This window comes from Pongo abelii, chromosome 4, assembly GCF_028885655.2.
Source record: "Pongo abelii isolate AG06213 chromosome 4, NHGRI_mPonAbe1-v2.0_pri, whole genome shotgun sequence".
NCBI classification, from domain to species: domain Eukaryota; kingdom Metazoa; phylum Chordata; class Mammalia; order Primates; family Hominidae; genus Pongo; species Pongo abelii.
The window spans coordinates 75,933,907-75,955,999 of NC_071989.2; the positions used below are offsets into that span (position 1 = coordinate 75,933,907).

The 22,093-nt window shown below is 40.0% G+C and overlaps 1 protein-coding gene and 1 long non-coding RNA gene across 10 annotated transcripts in view; one reads left to right on the top strand and one right to left on the bottom strand.

Moving 5' to 3' along the window:
* Positions 1-22,093, top strand: part of MAST4 (microtubule associated serine/threonine kinase family member 4) — a 569,328-nt gene that overhangs the window by 143,296 nt on the left and 403,939 nt on the right. For all 9 annotated transcript variants that reach the window (XM_024247058.3, XM_024247059.3, XM_054556424.2 and 6 more), the window contains exon 2: positions 16,361-16,514. In XM_024247058.3, coding sequence (XP_024102826.3) covers positions 16,361-16,514 — 154 coding nt within the window. The remainder of the gene's footprint in view (positions 1-16,360; positions 16,515-22,093) is intronic.
* Positions 2,965-5,855, bottom strand: LOC129059691 (uncharacterized). Its single transcript, XR_008525711.2, has 3 exons — positions 5,618-5,855; positions 4,658-4,848; positions 2,965-4,576 (listed from the first exon to the last, which is right to left on the bottom strand). It is a non-coding gene; the product is annotated as an uncharacterized LOC129059691 (long non-coding RNA).

Below are 22,093 nucleotides of genomic sequence, written 5' to 3' on the forward strand. Positions count from 1 at the left end.
TCAGTCTTCTCTTCACTCCCCCTCAACAGCACATCTCTCAACGCCCTGGGGTAGTTGTCATCTAATAACGTCAAGTATAAGTAGATGTTTATTCCTATGACACGTATACCAGATGTTAAATATGTCAAGCCTTTTGCTCAGTGTTGGGGGCCACACACAAGACATCGGGATTCAGAGCAGGCAGCGACCTATTAAGGAAGAATGGGATTACGTTTTCCCATGGCAAATGCTAAAACAGAAGAATCAGCTAAGCATTTTTGTACATGTTTTTTTTTTTTTCTGCCAAGCGGGATGTTATTTTCCATCACTCTTGTTTTTTTTTTTTTTTTTCCATCCTGCTTTTTGTAGGTGACATTTATTGAGGAAAACTTCCTCTCCAAGACATGCTGCTGTTGAAGTTTGTTGTGAATGATTTTTAGGTTTCTTAGTAGTATTATGTTTAGGGCTATACCAGGGAATTAATCCATATCCTTTGTCTTGGGAATGTTGGGAGGTAGTGAGAAGTCACCAAGAAGCATAACTGCCTGAGGGCTGCTAGGCCTGTGGGAGGAACTGAGTGTGGATGTGGGTGGGTGGCTGCTGGAGGACTCATCAGTTGTGCCCTGCATAAAGTTGAAACCCTAAATAAAGTCGAAAGGCCATCTCATCACATGAGGAAAGCATTAGAGGCTGATGTAAACTCTTAAAAGAGACAGAGGAGGCTGGTGGAAGGCAGCAGAGAACATGTTGTGAGGCAGGAAAGATTAGGAAGTTGCTGTATGTCTTGGCTCAGAACATTGGCTGATGATTGATCTTGAGGAACACAGTGAAAACGTGCTCTCTCTGAAATTTAAATTACGTTTGCTGTGGAGACTCCTCATGCAATTCCTGCTTGTGGAATGCACAGGTCCACATGGAAAATGCTGTATTTTTCTACCTTCATATTCTCATTAACCATCATCTCCCAGAAAGAAGGTCCACGGAGAGCTTGTTACATCTGTGCTTGGCTCACAGAAGGCCTGCAAATGTTCGTTCCATTTCTCCTTTCTTCTCTCCTATCCATCAGTCTTCCATAGCTTGGCTATTTGTTTTGGAGGTGATCTTAGGAGGCTTACATAAATGTGGAGGTGGAGGAAGTAGAGAAATTCAGTGAGAACATGATTCAAAAAAGCAGAGTAGAAAAGGAAGCAGGCCCAGTGGAGCCTCTTCCACCTGTGCAACTTGGATCAGGTACAGTCGTCGCTCAAGCTGTTTGTTGGTCTGTGGCTGGGTGACAGTGCTGGTGCTGCCTGCAGGAATATGGAATGGAAAACAGTTCGGGAACAGCTTGTGTTTGACAGCTAACTGTGGGTCTCTGATACCTTGGGCAAGTCACTTATAAGCTTTGAAAACCTCAGTTTCCTTATCTGTGAAATGGGGGTGATACTACCACATCAGAGGGTTGTTTTAAAGATCAAATGAGATAATGTTCTGAAAACACTTAAGATGGTGCCTGGCCTGTTTGGGAGAGGGCTGCTAGATTGTGACCATGGAGAAAGGAGACATTGCTCACCCACCTTGCTTGCTTTTTCTCAAACATACTGAATGCACTCTGACTTCAGGGCCTTGATACTTGCCATTTCCTTGGCCTGGAAGCTTCCACTCCCCGTGCAGCTCACCCTCTTCCTTCCTTTGGTTCTTTGTTCAAATGCCCCCCTCTTCAGAGCAGTCTTCTCTGGTCACTAATGTGATAGACTAACCCTCGTTCTCTGTCGCATCTCCTGCTTTCTTCTTCTTCACAGACCTTATTACCACCTGAAGAAAGGAGCTTTGTTCTGGTCACTGCTGTCTGCACAGTGGCCAAACCACACTTGGCACATAGTAGATGCTCAGTGAATTTATATAAATCAGGCACCCACAAACCTGTTCTATAAAGGGCCAGATAGTAAATATTTTAGGCTTTGTGGGCTATATGGTCTCAGTGGCAGCTGCTCAACTCTGCTATAGTAGGCAGCATGTAGACACAACATAACGAGTGTGGCTGTGGTCCAATAAAATTTTATTTGGCACACAGGCTGTGTTTGCCAATCCCTGGAATGTCAATAACAGTGAAGGTCAGGAATGTACCTTTAGTGGATATAGTGGTTTGAGCTTTGTGGGAATGGGACCTCTCAACAGTGGACTCTAAAGGTGACTGTAACCTTTAGAGAAATATGTGGAATTGGAGGAAAAAGAACCCCGTAGTCCTGGTGAGGAGGTGGCCTGGCTTCTGGCAGCTGTAATGATACTCATGGTCAAGGGATCGGTGTGCTTCACCAGCCAGGCCAGTCAGATGGGTACGTCCTCCTAAATCAGAGCTGTTTTTTCATTTCTTGTGAACTGATTTTTGTTAATTTTTAAACACTTACATGGCAGAGGAATTCATTGCTTTAAAATCCCTGTATAAGGAGAGGAAATTGAGTTGATGTACTGTAAGTTCAGGTTGTTATATACTAGAGCCCTAGATTTATTGAAAGGATGAGCATCTGTACCCTCAGAGCGGAGTGCTGTGTTCTCAGGCAATTTCAAGCTCTCACTTAGAAGTTTCCCCTTAGCTTGTCTCTTGTTTCCAGCCTTTCGATCCACACGCCTTCATTGCAGAGCTGGTCTACCAGCGAGGTGCAGGCAGGAATGGGAAAATAGACACTTGGAGCATGGGAGACGGAGCTGGGTCGGATGCTGACCGTACAGTTGCTCTCACGGTTCATCTGCCCGAGTCTGTTTTCAGAGTTCTTCAGATGCCAGTGTGTTCACGCTTCCCGAGGCGGCGACTGGTTGGCACTCAAGCTCATTAAGTTGTTCCCTGGGGTTCTTGTGTATTGGTGTATTTTGTTTTTGTCCTTTAGGGGGAAAGGAAACAGAATTGCTACTCTTATGGCTAAGATTGGTTGTAATTTTATTAATAATTTTAGAATAAAATTGTTTATAGACATGGTTAAAAAAACAAAAAGGAATGTGATACAACTCTCAAAGCTCCTGAGCGCTCCTCCAGCTGCTGCCTTGGCCTTATTTAGGCAACCCCACCCAGTCCTTGGGGGCTGCCTAGAAGACTCAAGGGACTCTTGACAATAAATTATTTTCTGTTTTTACTACACTGTGGCTTCTGGTGAATACTTCTTTTAGTGGAGTTGCGAACCTGTACCTAAAGGCGAAATCTTTTCCTTTCCTGATTGCATGTGGAGGTGGGGAACATCTTGAGTAACTCTGTGCTCTTGTAACTTACAGGAGAGTTTTCTTCTGGCAAGTGGAGGGGTCAGGCCTGTTTGGAGCCAGATCTTGTCGTCAAGAATAAATACATGGAGGAGGTTTGAGGAATGGTCGGTCAGCTAATCACAATTCAGAGTATAGTGTCATCAAGTTGCTCACATGCTCATAACCCCGGGTGAATAGTGGAATAGGAAGAAAAGTTCAAGTAGATTTGTTTTCTGGGGAAATCTATCAAGCTATTAATTGTGAATAGTAGCTTGCACTCGGAATACACTCTCACTTCAGGGCCTTGACACTTGCCAATTTCCTGGCCTGGAAGCTTCCACTCCCTGCGCGGCTCACCAGCTTCCTTCCTTTGGGTCTTTGTTCGAATGCCACATCTTCAGAGCAGCCTTCTCTAATCACTCATATGATAGAGCAGCCCTTGTTCTCTGTCCCATCTCCTGCTTTCTTCTTCTTCAACAGCCTTTTCTTCTTTTTCTTTTGTTTTTCTCATTGCATTTCCCACGTCCCCTCTTCCTCCTCATGTATGTGTTTCTGTCATTTTCTCCTTCCCGTTTTTCTCTAGTTCATGTTCCCTTGAAAGGTTGGCAGGTTAGACCTGGCTCATCTCTTGGGGACTGGGAATCCAGGTGGGGAAGGTTGCCTTGGGATTCAGCCCTGGGATGGCGTGACCTGGGAAGAGAGAAGCTGGGGTGTCAGTGCTATTATCCAAAGTTTTAAAGCAAGCCCTAAGTTCCTGTGTGCCTCCCACAGACGTGGGGCGGGCATTTGGAAGTGCTTTGGGCAGGCTGGTGGCACAGGCCTGGCACTGGGTCAGAGTCCAGTCCTCCACAGGCTGTGTTTCAGTGGCAGGAGTCAGTGCAGGACGCTGGGCACAGGGTGGCCCCCAGACCTGGAGTTCTGGGGACACAGGGCAGGGAGACTAGTAATGGAGAGGCAGAAACTCAGCCCAGGGAAGCAGGAGGATAGCAGGGCAGAAACCCAGTCAGATACAATTCAGGGGTAAGACGGATCTGTGCTGAGCCAGGGGGCTGCTGGTTTAAGGTCTTGGAATTTTAAGATCTGTTCTTGTAGATTATACTTATAATTATTTATTAATAGATATTTATTAAAATTGCATATTATGTATTGTTTTGGCTAAGAGAGAGATGATTGGTCTTTGGTTCTACAGTAGGACACAGCTTCAAGTGGAAGGGGGAGAGAACAGAGCTCTGGGGAACTCGGGAGCTAAGCAGGGCATTGCATTTTCTGAACATCTCTTATTTGGCCACTTTCTTCTCTTTTCCTCTTCTCCTCTCTCTCCTTTATCCCTCAGTCATTTCCTTCTCTTTCTTCACCATTCCCTTCACGTTTTCTGGTTATTTTTTCCCTTTAAGAAGAAATAAAGCTGATAAGATAGCTCAAATGACCCAGTGCCCCTCCATCCCCCAGGGCCATTTCACCCTCTTACCATTTGCCAGTTGCTCAGCGGTTGTCTTTCTGTGTCTTTCTGAATGATTTCCATTTTAACCACGTGGGGCCCCTGGGCTGCTGATAATTCGTGACTCATGTTTCTTAAGAATGCTTTTCTTAAGAACGTTTATTTTGCCTCTTGGGTCAGAGCTATCCACTGTAGAGTTCCTCAAACAGCTCGTTTTCCCTCTTAATATGAAGTCATGAAATGAATATTAATTTTTAGCATTTGTCCAGTTAAAGAGCTTAAACATTATTTTATAAGAAGTATGTATTAGTTCTTGCAGTACTATAAAGCAATACCTGAGTGAGTAATTTATAAGGAAAAGAGGTTTAATTGGCTTATAGTTGTGCAGGCTGTACAGGAAACATGGCAGCTTCTGCTTCTGGTAAGGCCTCAGGAAACTTAATGATCATGATGAAAGGTGAAGGGAAAGCAATGCATGTCTTACATGGCAGGAACAGGAGCAAAGGGATGCTACATACTTTTAAAACAACCAGATCTCAGGATAACTCACTCACTATCACCAGAACAGCACCTAGGGAATGGCGCTAACCCATTCATGAAGGATCTACCCACATGACCAATCACCTCCCACCAGGCCCCTCCTCCAACATTGGGGATTACATTTCAACATGAGATTTGGGTGGGGATACAGACTCAAACAATATCAAAGAATTTATTTTAAAGCTTTTTCCAGAAACTTGTTTAAAGTTTATTTTTGGCTTCGATGCATGTTATTGAACAGAAGGTCAACAATTGATTGTTTTCCTTTATAGTTCTGAAAAAATGTACTAGGCTAAGAAAGGGTGGGGAAGGGGAAGAGAATAAGCAGTTGAGAGCCTTTTTGGTGTCAGGTATGATCCCAGGAGCTGTATATTGATCATTAATTGACCAAGATCCTGTGAGGAGGATATAATTATCCTTATTTTATAGATGAAATTAAAACTTGTTCACCTTAAATTTATACGGCTGATAAGTGGCTGGATGAAGTCCCAGCTGTGGGCTTGCCTCAAACCACTGCCTTCCTCCTCACCACTGTTTTCTGATCCTTTTGGGTGGTGTAATGTGATGAGCTGCACGATGCCTTCAGCATCTGGTCCATAGGAAGCAGTTGCTGCCTAAAGAAGGGTAGATGTTTAGGATCTTAAAGGCCCACATTGTGATGTATGGTGCCCATGGAATGGGAGAGACTGCTCTTTCTCTCTTACCTCTTAGAATGTGGTGGATGGATTTGAAAAGCCCCCAGTCAGAAGGAAAATAATTATAGCATGTGTTTAGATACCACTAATTATCAATTAATTGATCATCAATTAATGATCAATATACAGCTCCGTACTGCTCTGTGCTCTATCCTGGACTGGCTTCTGGGTACCTGAGAAGCCTGTAACCTATGTGAGTAAATGCGATTGAAGGCATTCAGCAATACCAGCATTGCCCAGCCAACAAGGTAAGGAAAATAATTTATTAGGTGCTGGACCACAGCTCTGCTCAAAGCCGTAGAATTGCTTGTACCTGACTCTGTCCCGACTTTTGCCATGTTGTCTTAATGGTTGTGGTTTTGTGTCTGTGGACTTGGATGGAAGTGTCTCAAGGAAGATGACTGTATCTTTTCTGTTTTCTAGCTTTAACATTTAACGCAATGTCTAGTCTATAGTAGACATTTGGGTAAACAAATTTTTTTAAAGCAATTCTGGGTTGATAGAGTATGTAGGAATAGAAAACCAGAGGAAATCATACACTTGATTGTAACAGAGTGATGAATACTGCGGGACTGCAGGAAACACAGCGCATAGGCAGTAGGTTGTGGGTATAGAAATTTGGGTTCTGGTCTGCGTTCGTGCACCAGTCATCTTTCTAAATCTGGGCAGATCATTTGACTTGTCTGGGCCTCCATCTTCTGGTAAAACCAGGAAATTAGACTACAGATGATTTTTAGGTCCTTTCCACTGCTTAATGTTTTGTGATTCTGTAATTCTTACTTAAAAATTGCCACCATAGAAACCCTAGAAACTACTTGGGTAGCCAGCCAATTAGGATTGAACTGGATCATTTGGATTGGTTGACACCAGGTTCTAAGAATCCTCTTTGTGGAGTCTTCTCAGACTGAGGATGTAAGAGGAGGTTAAGGTTGACTTTCCAAGGCTTCGGGCACCTTGCCACAGTGTGCCTTTCTGGAACACAGTCGAACAGAGGAAGACATGTGGGCTTTGTAGTTGGGCATCTTGGGCTTGATTTCTCATAGTACCTCCTAATGAGCTGAGAGCTGTGAAGGATTTATCTTTCTGAATCCATTTCCTCTTTGGTAAAATGGGAATACTGTTGCCTAGTAGGGAGTCTACTTTTTCTCCCAAAGCTGGAAGTAGGCACATAACATCAGGTTTTGTGGCATCATGTGGGAATATTCCCCTCTGACTTTAAATGGAAGGAAGATGACTGGTGAGCAGTGTATTCTCTTCCTGCTTGTTAAGCATGGTCAGACTCTTTGTTTATGTTGCTGATGGGGACTTGATGGTATCAGGGCCATTTAATGACTTCAGGTAGGTAAACAACTTCAGGCATAGATCAAACACCTAAATAAAGGTCAAGGAAACATCTAGAATATTAAAGTGACAGGAAAACAGGTGATGTATATGCAAAATCAAATTAGTATTTTCCATGTTCTCCCAGTGTCATTGTTCCTAAACTTTGAGAAATGATTCATAATTTGAAAACTATGCACAAAGCGTGCCATGTTTTAAAAAACTATAAAATGGTACTAGCTTTTTTTTTTTTTTTTTTTTTTTAAATCTTTAGACTGTTGACTTTATTGCTTAATCACAGTCAGTTGCAATTAAATGCCTACAGTGTGGTGCTCTGTCCTTGGAGCTGTGATGAAATTGTATTGCTGGTGGTGGATGTGTGCATGCGCATTGTGTGTGTGTGTGTGTGTGTGTGTGTGTGTGTGTGTGTAGAGAAAAGGAATCGACTTTCTTGAAGTTGAGTTGACAGACAATCGTGAGATAGCAGTATCAAAGTGATAATTTACATATTTCTCTTGGAAGGGAACAGAGAAAATCAATTCTCTTAAGAAATGAAACTAGTGATACAGCTCTGTTTATGTGAATGCCACTGTGGTTTGATCTAATACTGTATTTTGGGATGTTTCTGAAACACTTCTTATATTTCTATTGAAGTTTGTGATTCAGAGAATTAATTATAAAACCAAAGATGGAAAATGATATTGGTATCTAGTACATCTTCTAGTTTAAACACATTCTATTGATGCATTCTTTCTTTAAAAATATGGACATTCATTGAGAAAGTGAATTGCAGTGAACAGTTAAATAGTTTGGGTAAATTGATGTTGCTCAGCAAATTATTTGCTTACCAAATCTTTGGTGGCATGAACAATTTTTGCTGAGATTCTGTCTGTGCTCTTCCTCTGTCCTGCTTCCTGTTCTCAAAAGGTTTTAGGATGACCTACAACCACACATAACTCAGCAAGGTGACGCACTCAAAAATAGGTGAAGAGAGACAAAAAGGAAAGTGAGTGTAAGGCGGGGGTTCTCAACAATGGCATTGCTGATGCTTTGAGCTGGATAGTTCTTTGTTGTGGGAAGCTGTCCCATGCATTGCAGGAAATTTAGTTAGCCTCCCTGGCCTGTAAGCAACCCAAGTTGTGACAACCAAAAATGGGTTCAGATACTGCCCCATGTCTTCTGAAGGGTGAGGGGGTGGAGGGAAAATCACTGTGAGTTCAGAACTGCTGGTTTAGAGGGTAAGATGAAATCTGGACCAAGGTTAGCACAGCAGATGGACCCTTGAAGTCTCAATTGGACATAGGACATGCTATGCTTGTTGGCAATGGAGTGTGGGCTTTGCCAGGGGATTTCTAGGGACTGAAGTAGAGAAACATGACTAGGTGTGTGGGTTATGGTGTTCCCAGGATAAAAACAGTCTTAATGCAAGGAACTGAAAGGATTTTCTCCAGATGTTCCTCTCCCCAACTCCAATGAAGCTCCCAGTGGGCAGGGATTTTTGTCTGTTTCGTTCTTTGCCCCTTTGCCAACTGCTGTGTCCAGAGCAATACCTGGCACACAGCCGCTTAATAAAGGTCTATAAAAAGAGATGAGTCTTCATAAGGAAGGATGCTATGCAATATAGGCCCTTCTTTACTTGTTTATAAGAACAGAGCAGCAGGATTTATAGGACCCCTTCCTTCCTTCCTTCCTTCCTTCCTTCTTTCCTCCTTCCCTCCCTCCCTCCCTCCCTTACTCCCTTCCTCCCTGCCTCCCTCCCTCCCTTACTCCCTTCCTCCCTCCTTCCTCCCTCCCTCCCTTACTCCCTTCCTCCCTTACTCCCTTCCTCCCTCTTTCCTCCTTCCTTCTCTTCCTTCTCTTCCTTCTCTTCCTTCTCTTCTTCTTAGATGGGGTCTCACTCTGTCACCAGGCTGGAGTGCAGTGGTGCGATCTCGGCTTACTGCAACCTCTGCCTCTCAGGTTCAAGCAGTTCTCCTACCTCAGCCTCCCAAGTAGCTGCGACTACAGGCGTGCGCCACCACACCCAGCTAATTTTTGTATTTTTAGTAGAGATGGGGGTTTCACCATGTTGGCCAAGATGGTCTCGATCTCTTGACCTCATGATCCACCTGCCTCGGCCTCCCAAAGTGCTGGGATTACAGGTGTAAGCCACCATGCCTGGCTGGGACCATTTCTTATAGTATCATTAAATGGAAGAATGCATTCTGGTTGGTATAATCCAACATTACTGACAGCAAAATCAATTAGTAGGTCCCAGGATGGTGTGGTCTAGGACTGTAGAGGTCGTGGTGGTCTGACTCAATCTATAGTTAGATTTTAAGATGCTAGGGAAGGGGCCTTGCATATTCTTCAGGCACTGCAGAGAATAATAAATGTTTTTCTATTCTTTGAGTGGTATAGAACAGAGATAAGAGTGCCTGAGAGGTACCACTCAGGAGGGCCAGTTAAATAGAGCTGTAAGTTGTAGCAGACATCAGGCCAAGGGAAGGGGAAGGAGACTTGAGCTGAGCCTGGGGTGATAGTGACATTTATCAGTATCACTTGTTACTGAGTGTGTCTGTGTGCCAGCTCTTTTCATGCATCATCTCTCTGCATCCTAACTGCATCTCTGAGGTCCAGTCTCAGAGAGAGGTAGCTTGCCCAGGACATGACATTGGGATTCTGTTCCTGGCAATTCCCACTGGGGCTAGGTCCCTCACCACTGTACTGCTCCACTTCATGCCAAAAACATAGCTGCAGATGCCCATAGCATAGGTGATCACGCCCTAGAATTCTGTGCTCTGGAATACAGGTATGAGCATTACAGTCTGAAATAACGTAAAAGCAGTTTAAATCAAATTCTCACTTGAGCCATAAAAACAAAACACAAACCAAAACCTTGGTACGATTGTAAAGAGTTTAATTTCCTTGTGAACCATTGACGATGATGTTCACTCACAGAGATGTTTGCCTAGACAATGAAGTGACTTACTACAGGACAATGATATTAATAACCATAGCTGTCATTCATGGTGCACTTCCTTTGTGCCGAGCACTGTCTTAGGTGCTTTACATATATGTACTGTCTTCATCCTTACTGCCACCCCAGGAGTTAGATATTTATTGTTACTAACATCTCGTGGTTGAGGAAACAGGTGCAGAAATAGTTAAATATCTTAATTAGGATAGTAAGTGTTGGCTCTCATCTGGGCTCCTAACGACTGTGGAATTAGTATGAAATGAATAATGAGTGTTTTAACTGTAGAAGCCTGTTCTATCAAATTTTAAAATATTGATTATAGGCTTTGGTTTAAAAGTAAATAAAATCCAATTTTGAAATAAAGTCATTTCAGGTTGCCAGTTTGATTCTTTATTGGGTGGCAGGGATGAGAGAGAGAGAGCAGTTAATTAGGATTACAGGCATAGTCTCTGCAGTTTTATAATCTATTTTCATATCTTTGGTTTCTTAAGATATTCAATATCTGAAGTTAACAGAATAACTGAACAATGTCTTCATAATCTATGTTATGAATCAGTCTCTTTCTCTTTTTTTAAGCATAAAAAGGACTTTACTGGTGAGCCTCTCATTATGTATGCAGATGACATTGGTGATCCCTTTGAACTAATGAACTTTGGCCTTAGGGCATGTGCATTCTGGATGAGTCTTTAAAATGTATGTGCTACATCTTGGGGATGAATGCGGGCTTACAGAAAAGAGGAGTGGAGTAGGAAAAGATTGGATTGATTTGGTCAAATATATATGCTAGCAGGGACACAGTTGAAAAGTTGAATGGTTATTTAGGAATTACCTTTGGAGTTAGCCGTGATCAAAAATTAGCATATTAGTTTGGTATATGGAACAGATTCTTTCAAATAATGTGGTTTGCCATAACCTAAGGGTCTTTTCCATACATGAAGTGTTCAGTTTGTCAAAATACTAGAGACTCACTTTAGTTTCCAGTATGTCACCTTGAATAACATTTAATATAATTTTATTCTATTTTTTCAATAATTAAAGCCCTTAATGGCATGTGTTTTCTGTTTTTTTCCTGTTATATTTTAAAGTACATATCAGAGATTTGCAATTGATTTGCTCTTTCCACCAATATTTACAGGTGCTTTTTATGTAGTTTGCAGTGTCCTAGGGATACAGCAGCGGACAAAACAACATAGTGCATAATTTCATGTAACTTGAATTTTAGCAGGGGGGAGAAGAGCAAGAAACAAGTACCAAAGATCTCATATGTCATGTGGTGATAGATGCTCTGAAGAAAAATAAGAACAAGGAATAAAGGTTGAGCGTGCTGTTTTACATAGGCATTTACAGAGGGCATCCCAAGAAGAGTGACATTTGAATAGAGACCCAGAGGACAGAGGGGGCACAATAGCTAATATCTGGAATGTGTCGCAGGTAGAGGAAATGATAAATGTAAGGTCCTGGGTGGGAAGAGCCTAGGGCATCCAAGGTCTGGCAAGAGACCAAGGTGGATTGAGTGGAGTGACAGGAGCTGGGACTGGAGAGAAGGACTCCAGCAGTGGAATTGGAGCATCTGGCTTCATGGTTTAGAAGGGTCACTGCTGTGGTGCTGAGAGAACGGAAGCACAGAGACCTCTTGAGATGCTATTGCGGGAGAGAAAGGGGATGGCAGGGACAAGGGTGGTAGGCATAGAAATGGTGAAGTGATCTTGGGTGTATTTTGGAAGTTGAGCCTGGAGGATTTCCTAGTTGGATATGGAGTGTGAAAGAGAAGTTAAGAACAACTGAAAGATTTTGTGACCTGAGTAGCTAGAGAAAACAGAATTGCCATTTACTGAAATTGGAAAAAGCTTTCTCTTTCTGCTTATATGACCACTGTTAATATTTAAAAACTATGAATTACAGAACCCATGTGCTTGGGAATAGAAGTGTCTGAAAATGAGGTCGGAGAAAATTGTCAGTTAAGAGGCTGAAAGTTCTGTGTTTGTGGACAGTTCTAATACGCCTTTTTATAGACAGATGGATGGTATTACTAGGGTATATAGCCATAGATAAAGAAATCTGTGGTCCATATTTGCAGATGGTCGTGATGGTGATGGTGGAGACATTAACAAAAATTAGATTAAGGCTTGTTAATGATGTGCCTTCATTTTTACTTTTCAAAATTTCTTTTAATTGAAAAATAAAAATTCTACATATGTATATGCATCATAATGTCTTAAAATATGTATGAATTGTGGAATGGCTAAATCAAGCTAATTAACATATGTATTACCTCACATGCTTATTTTTGGGGAGTGAGAACACTTAAATCTACTCTGTGATTTTCAAGAATACAATACATTGCTATTAAATATTAACTATGTGCTTTTAATTCATCTTCATTGATATGGCCAAGCCACAATGTCATCGTGGAGGATCTGTTTTTTTCTCAGCCTGATAATTTGTAAAACAGCGTATAATGGGTGGGGGCAGTAAATATAGAAAATATAGGTATAGAATTATGGTGATCGGCATTTCTATAAAACTGATAGTTTTGGAAACTTTCTTTCAATTCTGCCTCACACTTTCCTTGGTTATATACCTTTTATCCCTTAAGATGCTAACATGTTTCCTGTGATAAACTGCTAGCAAGAGCGGGTGTACATCCCTCACTTGTAGGTGGTATGCTGTGCCCCTGTCTGACTTCTGCATTCAATAATATTAAAGGAATCCTTCCAAATTTTCTGTGGCTCTTGTTGGAGGTGGTAAGAACTAATGTAGGAAATTTTAAGCAAGTCCAGTCACACAAATCAGTATTTACTATTGGTGCATGAAGTAAGGACATATTGCTGTTTCAATGCAGGATACTTTGTGGCCAGCAGCATGTAGGTGACCATGGAGTAGGACCTGGCCCTCTAAGAGTACACAGCCTGCTTAGGGAGAGGAACCGCAAGTATTTGAAGCAGGGGTATCATGCCCAGGCTTAAATGCCCTTGAACATCAGTGAAAGTTTCAAGACAGCCTCTGTCTTTAGTTCAACTCCTTGTAGTATAGACTTTGGGAGTCTGGAAAAGTTGGAAAACATTAAAATGGAATCATTTAAAGGACGAAGTCCAAAGTGACATGTTTGATGTCTACCATAAGCTCTAGGGTGTGATGAAGTGTCTTAAAAGGGATCATGAGTATTTGATTCAGGACAAAAAATGAGAAATAAATTGCAGGGCTGCAGTGGACCATTTTGAGAAGCTTTGACTAATTGTAGAAAGAATAGTAAAGCCACTGACAACAGAGCAAATTTGGAAAAATGATCTATTTAGAGAGAGCCCTGTTGGGAGTGTGATTGGATGTGAAGAGTAAATGGGATCTTGGAGCATTGCACTATGCTTGTAGGTTTTCTGCTCACACTGCCTGAAACATTGGCAGCCCTCACAGTTCACTGCCTCAATTTTCCCAGATTTAAAATAATACTCCCTTCTTGGGGTTGTGATTTTGATTAAAAACCTTGGCTTGTGGACAAATAGCTCATGTCTATATATGTGCGATATGTGGTGAATTAGGTTTTTTTTTCTGTTTTCTCCTTGATTTCCTTCTCTTTCTTCCACATTTGTTTAATGTCTTTTATGGCTTTGTTGGAAATATGTATGAAAATTACCTAATTCCTATTTAGGAATTATCTTCTTTCCTCTGCTTGTTTTTCTACCCGCTGTTAATTTGTGATACAACAGTCTTCCCCAGAGTAATTAATTGTAATTCTACAAGCTGAAAAAATTTAACTTCAGGTGAAAAATAAGTAGCAGATGCTGATGAACCTTAAATGAGAAATATTTGTATTTTATGCAGCTGTCACTCATAATTAAGAGAAAATAACTAAGTAGAATGGACCCTAACTTGTTTGATTGCTTCACAGGGCAGGCATCCATTCTTAGTACATTTACTAGGATTATTAAGTAGTAGCTGTTATGGAACATTTTGTTCAATGTCTATGGCACATTGCCACCTTGTGGCTGCAAATTTGTCTTGTAATGTAAAAGTAAATTTTTTAATGTTAAATCTACCTGATATAATCTTATGTTACATTTTTCCTAGTATTTATACTTTACCTTGCTCACAAAAGATTTGAGACACCTTATAAGACTACATCGAATATAGGATAGGAGAACTTAAGAGAATATTCTTGTTCTTAGAAGAGGCATGTTGAAGTATTTGGTGGGGGGTGAAGAATCATACTGCCTGCAACCAACAGTCCCGGTGCATGTGTTGAAGAGGAGAGAGAGCAAAAGTGGTGTGGCAAAAGGTTAACTCGCCATTGAGAATATGGGTGTTTACTGTTCCTGTAACTTTTCTGTAGTTGCAAATGTTTTTCTGAAAAGTTTCTAATTTAAAAATTGGCAGAAAAAATAATTGGGGTATGAGCACAAAATGGAGCCAAAAAGGAGGCAAAAATAATCTCTGCCTTCTTTAATGATCTGACTCCAGATGAACTCAGTGATTTGGTTCTGCATTTTCTAGAGGCTATATGGAAACTTCTCCTCGGAGGCCCTCCGAAATAGGACACTGATGTAATGAACAGCAGCCCTCGACAAATACCTTGTGATAAGTTCAGCTCTGCATTTGAAAGGGTGTGTTTTTTTTTTTTTTCCTTTTTCCCAAGTGCACTCTGGAGTCCCTTTTTCATACTGATCTGGCTCTGATCTTGGAGTGTATGGGCTGCTAGTTCTTCAAGGGCCTCTCACTAAAATACTGACCGGCAATGAGTGTGAGATGGTACTTACAGAGAAGTGCTTGAAATCCAGGTGTTAGATCTTACTAATGAATACAGTTATGCTTAGGGGAATCTTTTAGTAGCTGAGCTGATGATGTCTGTTCTATCTCAACTAACTTGGGAAGGGCTGCTCATAAACAGGATCAAATTTCCTTTTGTGCGATAGTTTTTATTTTGTTTATTTCTATTTATTTAATTATTTTTTATTTATTTTTTGAGATGGGGTCTTGCTCTGTTGCTCATGCTGGAGTGCAGTGCTGCAATCATGGCTCACTGTAGACTTGACCTGGACTCAAGAGAGTCTCCTGCCTTGGCTTCCCAAAATGCTAGGATTATTGATGTGAGCCACTGTGCTCGGCCTGTGCAATCACTTTGAATATGATGCAGTGCATGGACAGACAAAATGGATGACCTAGTCTCCAGATTTCTATTTCTTATAAATACATCCATGATAATCTTAACCTGAAAAAATTTGACAGGTATAACCAGGTGACTACCTCTTTTCCCCATGAAAACAAAACAAATCTCAGTGAAGCGACTCTTAAAATGCCCGGCTTTGAATAATGTTACCTGACTTTTCTGTTTTTAAATTTCTACAGAGTTAACCTTTTTATGTACTTTTTTGAGGGATCTTTAATAACTAACTGGACGGTTGTAGGTGTACATGAAAATTTTTGTCCTTTGCAACTATCTAAGACACATATTCATATGTACTTACTTGAAGGCAAACATTTTAGATGGTTCGGCTCTATTAAGTATGAGAGGCTTTCTTATAAAAACAGGCAGATCTTGAAATAAGTGTTGTGACACAAGGGATTCTTTTGTAGAATGCTGTCTCTTGAAGTGACTTTGGTTTCTCTGATTCTCGTGACAGGTTTTCTTTTAAAAAGCTATAAAGTGATGTAGGGATGTATTGATTTCCATTAAGGGCTAGGGTGCTTAGAAATTTCTCTCCTGTACAACATATATTTGTGAGCAATATGTGAATTTTCTTTTGTAACCAACTAAAGAGAGTGATCTATTGCTTCTCTATAGAGTGACATTGGGGGAGACCATGTACAGAAAGACATGTTTTATATAGTGACCTAGGATACACACACATACATGTATAACTGAATAAAACATTTCATGAAAACAATACTTTCCCTTTCTTCATTGGACTGTGATAATTTCTATTCTATTGCATTAAAAAATACCAGTCACAATCTACCAAATTTGATTCCATGACCCACTAATGTGCTGTGACCCACAGTTTAAAAATCACTGCTGTCGAGATTTTGCAGCAAGCCAGACTCTCTTTCGGATGGAAGATGTGACAGTGAAATTCTAAATTCTCTAACGTAGCAAAATTGAACACGGTGTTGGGAGAATGGAGTTTGAGAAGGAAAAGAAAGGAAGAAAAAGTGTGAATGATTGGTCTTTCATTCTAGGCTGTGTTGATGCCCTAGCCAGTGATGCCATTCTTCCTCTTTCTGCAGCTTGACCACATATTATCCCCTCCACCCATGCCGTTTCGGAAATGCAGCAACCCAGATGTGGCTTCTGGCCCTGGAAAATCACTGAAGTATAAAAGACAGCTGAGTGAGGATGGAAGACAGCTAAGGCGAGGGAGCCTGGGAGGAGCCCTGACTGGTGAGTCGGCGGTGGTTTGGATGAGAGAAGGAATTGAATTTCTTTACAAGGTCCTGCATGGCCCCAGAGTTCCACATGTAATCAGCTTGCTTAAGAATGGGCCTGCCTCTGCAGACCATTTCATAAAAATCTTATCCAATCCAGAAAGCAGTTAAATTGAAAATTTTATTAATAAACTTTGCTGAAACATAATTTACATGCAGTGACAATATCCCCAGTTTATTTATTTATTTATTTATTGAGACAGAGTCTCGCTCCGTTGCTAGGCTGGAGTGCAGTGGGTGTGGCATGATCTCGGCTCACTGCAACCTCCGCCTCCCAGGTTCAAGCAATTCTCCTGCCTCAGCCTCCTGAGGAGCTGGGATTACAGGCACATACCACCATGCCCAGCTAATTTTTGTATTTTTAGTAGAGACGGGGTTTCACCATGTTGGCCAAGATGGTCGTGATCTCTTGACCTCGTGATCTGCCTCCCTCAGCCTCCCAAAGTGCTGGGATTACAGGTGTGAGCCACCGCGCCTGGCCAATATCCCCAATTTTAAGTTTACATTTGGATGGATTTTTGCAAATTTATACCTCAGTTTAACTACTGCCGTGATCAGGATATAAAATGTTTCCTATGCTCTTCCTAGTCAAACCCACCCTCTACTGCCACCCTCAACTCCAAATCCTTGGCCCTAGGCAGCCATAGATCTGCTCTGTCATTATAGATTAGATGTACCTTATCAAGGGGTTTACATTAATGGAAGCAGAGTGTCTACTCCTTTGTGTCTGGATTCTTTTGCTCAATGTGATGTTTTTAAGATTCACCCATGTTGCTGCGTGTGTTAGTAGCTTATGTTTAACTTTATAAGAATAGGTTCTAGTGTTCTATACTACTGTAGGATAACTGTAGTTAACAATTATATATAATTTCAAATAGCTAGAGGAATGATATTGAATGTTCCCAACACAAAGAAATGATAAATGTTTGAGATGATGGATATGCTAACTACCCTGATCTGATCGCTATACATTATATGATTGAAACATCACTAATACCTCATGAATATGTATAAATTATTCTTTGTTAATAAAAATAAAATTAGAAAAGAAACTGACTGCTAAATGGTTTTCTAAAATTGTACCATTTTACATTCCTGACAGGTATGGATGAACGATCTAATTGCTATGCGTTCTTGCTAACCTGTGGTATTGCCAGTTTTAAAAATTTTAGCCATTTTCAGTGTTATATAGATGTATCACATTGTGGGTTTCATTTATGTTTCCTTGGTGACTAGATGATCTAGAACACCTTTTCAAGTGCTTATTGGACAATTATTTGTATTTTGTGAAGTATCGGTTCAATTCTTTCACCCCTTTTTAAATTTCATTGTTAAAATTGAGAAATTTTCAAATCCAGAAAACTCACAATTATTTTTGACTGCAAAATAGCCAAATTAAGATAAGTTAAAGCCTAGCTTTTAAAAGGTAACTCACCACTTAAAATTGTACGTTATTAACTATATACCACTGAAAGCTGGATTTCTGTTATTTCATCAGAGTACTTTTTCCTCTAGATATAAATATTTTCAGAGAACTTTGTTTCTTAAAATCCCCAAACAGAGTTTTCTTTCTACATGATGGTCTTGTCTACCAGTTTAAAAATGGCCTGGAAAGTAAGTTGAATTGCTCTTTTTTTTTTTTTTTTTTTTGGATATGGATTTTGACTTTTTGAAGCTGAAATTTCTGGGAACAGAAGTGCTGCTGCCACATGATTAGTGGAGTCTGGGACATCTGACCCAGTGTGCCACTCTGCTGGAACAAAAGGCCAAACTACCTCAGGCCAAGGGGGAGAAATTCATCAAAAAAACTGCGGCAGTTTAAGGCAAATCTTTTCCCTTGAGTTTACTGACGCTCTTCTAATGCTTGTTAGGATATTTTTCTTTGCTTTCGTTTCATAAATGCAGACTATTTGCTTTTTAAAGTAGGAGATCCCAAAGATTATTCTCTTATAGGTAAGACAGTTAAATCTTAAAGGTTAAAAGACTCATCCTCTTATTTATTAATTTCACTTAGGAAATTTACTTACCTTGATTCACCTATTTTTGATAGATAGGAGGGGCAGTAATGGTTCTATCCACTTTTGCTAAAGCAGTTTACATAAAGCTTTAAAATAATGCAAGGGTATGGCTGTTGATCAGATATATGATCTCAAACATGAAATTTGGCCTTTAGCTTTGAAAATAAATAGCTGGACTTGATTCTCGTGTCATAATTTTAACAGCTCTAGCAAGTCTATCCTTCGACAATTGTGTAGTTTGCTACACAATTATTTTTGGTAACTAAATCTTTGGTCAGATAATTTTTTTAAATGTTTAATAGTCCTTAGAAGAGCTAAAAAAAAAAAATCCATCGAACATCAGCCTGTTTTTGAAGACAGTTCCTTGAAAATTATATTAGAATATGAAAAAAAACCCATTTTTAATTGTTCCTCTGTATGGTTTAGCTGAAGATTTAATGAAATAATATATACAAAGCAGCTAGCCCAGGCAGCTGTTAGTATTATGTGCATAACTAATTGAATTTGGGGGGATTTGGAGTTGATGGGTGGCATGGGCTCATGGAAATGAGTTTGGTACCCTTATCGACTGGTTTGCTACTTGGTGTTAGGCACTGTGTTCACGTCAGGCTAGTGTCAGATGTTGGAGCACAGAGAAGACAGCATCTTCCCTGATCTTTAAAAAATGTGTTTTCCACTAGTTTTAGGTAACCAAATAATCACATGTGATCTCATCTTGGGACATACCCTGTTGCTAAACTTAAAATAAGTCATACTGGTTTTTCCATCAGAGGCCCGTGCCTGATTTAATCTGTTACTTAACAACTGACCACCTTCTCTTTGTTTTACTTTGTTTTAATCCAAGGATCTTTTCTTTGGCAGCATTCTACTTTCCTTAAAACAGATTTTTAGTTTATGGTTGGACAGTTTTGCCAACTAATTATCCTTGATAAGGTTCACTAAACTTTTAGCTTTTTGAAAGGAAGATCTGTGATCAATTTGTATATTTATCCCTTATAATGATAGCTAATATTAAAAGCTTACTGTGTAGCAGGCACTGTGTTTAGGGAATTATATTTATTGGCTTATTTAATCCTTACAACATCTCTGTGTGTCTATGAGGGAGACACTGTTAGCTCATTTTACACATGAGAACACTGAGGCACGGCAGGTTGAGTAACTTCCTTGAGGTCACAGTCCTCACAACAGAAGGCGAGGATTTGAACCCAGGCGTCGTGGCTCCAGAGTTCATGCTCACAACTGCTACACTGTTCCTAGCATAGTCAGTACCTACTAGGTTTTAAATGAACTCTTAATTCCAGCAGTATTAACTGGAGTGAATCTTAGGTGGGAAAATTGTTTACTCAGTTCAAATTTGTGGCTGGCTCAATCTGTAGGGCTCCCAGTCGTTTAATTGTAAAAATAAAGTAAAACTAGGCAATTATTACATATTTAAAACCTTAAAATTCATACATTGGTCAACCCAGAAATTTGACTTTTCAGAATTCATCACAAGGAAATAGTCGTATGTCAAGAGAATTAACCTTAGTTATATATAAAGCAGTACCATTTATAATAATTAAAATTTCATATTATCTACATAGCTGGCAAATGAATACTACTTAAACATATTATGGTATGCACATAAAATGGAAAACAATTGTAAACATTAAAAGTCATATTATAAAAAATGTTTTAATATTGAAAGAGACTCACAATATATTAATGTGAAATCCAATTGTTAAATGGTCTCATAGTGTCTCATACTTCCTAAGACTTACTGTATTTGTAATTAAATAATTGTATACAGACGGTCCCCCACTTACTATGGTTTGGCTTTTGACTTTTCAACTTTATGATGAGTTTAGTGGGGTATGGAATGCATTATTGACTTAAGATATTTTTTACTTCTGATGGGTTTATCTAGATGTAACCCCACTGTAAGATGAACAGCATCTGTCTTTAATGAGGAGGAGGAAAACAATTACTTTCTGCTAAGGAATTTTCTCAAACTGGAGTGATGGTTGAGTAGCCTCCCTTTAAAAATGGGCAAGTGAAGGATGCTATGGTCTTTTTTATACCCTGCAGCTTAATCCATGGGATAGTTTTTGAACCCGAGTTTTTCTGTGGTATTTGGTGGTATATCAGTCAGCAACAGTAATGTTGCATAACTGCAAACATCTCAATGGTAGACAACAAGAAGTATTTTTTTCTTGTTCAGATGGCTATAGGTCAGTTGGGGTTTGGCTGTAGGTCACTCTGGGCCCTACTGGGCTTGGTTCCAGGATGCAGTTTGAGTCCAGATTTGCTCTATGTGTCTACCTTCTTTAGACCAGCAGCTACCAAAGGCATCATCTCCTTATTAAAGACAGGAGCATGAGAGGGCAAGTTCTCCTGTACAGGCACATTTCAAGGTTCTGCTAGTGTCGTATCTGCTAATTTTATATTGGCTAAAGCAAACGGCATGGTCAAGCGCAGAGTCAAGGGGTAGAAGCACACTTCACCTTGATACCTTGTCCAGGATGCATGTACAGTCATGTGCCACATAAAGTCATTTTGGTCAGTGATGGGCCGTATATGTGACAGTGGTCCCATAAGATTATAATGGAACCGAAAAGCTCCTATTATATGGTAATGTCTAGATTATCCTGACTCAGTGTAGGCCTAGGCTAATGTGTTTGTGTCTTAGTTTTTAAACAAAAAAGTTTAAAAAGTAAAAGAAAAAAATAGAAAAAAAAAGCTTATAGAATAAGGATATAAAGAAGAAAATGTTTTTGTACAGCTCTGCAATGTGTTTGTATTTTAAGCTAAGTGTTATTACAAAAGTCAAAGTTTAAAATTAAGAGGTTTACAAAGTAAAAGTTACAGTAGGATAAGGTTAATTTATTAAAGAAAGAAAAATATTTTTTAAATCAGTGTAGCCTAAGTGTACATTGTTTCTAAAGTCTACAGTGATGTCCTGGTCTTCACATTCACTCACCACTCACTGACTCACCCGTAGCAACTTCTATTCCTGCAAACTCTATTCATGGCAAGTGTCCTATACAAGTGTACCACTTTTTATCTTTTATTTTATATTTTAAGGCAGCTTTTCTATGTTTAGATATGCACATACTGATCATTGTGTTGCAGTTGCCTACAGTATTAGGTGCAGTTGCATGCTATACACATTTGTAGCCTAGGAGTAATAGGCCATATACCCTGTAGTTTGGTTGCATAGTAGGCTACACCATCTAAGTTTGTATAAGTACACCCTATGATGTTTGCACAATGACAGAATTGCCTAAGGAAGCATTTCTCAGAATGTATCCTTTTTGCTAAGCAATGCATGACTGTATATACAGTTGTCCCTCAGTAGCCACAGATTCCAGGTTCCAGGATACTGAAGTTCATAGTTGCTCAAGTCACTGATACAAAATGGTGTAGTATCTGCATGTAACCTATGCATATCCTCCTGTAAGCTTTAAATCATCTCTAGGTGATTTATATCACCTAATACAATGTAAATATTAATATTCTATAAATAGTTGCTGTACTG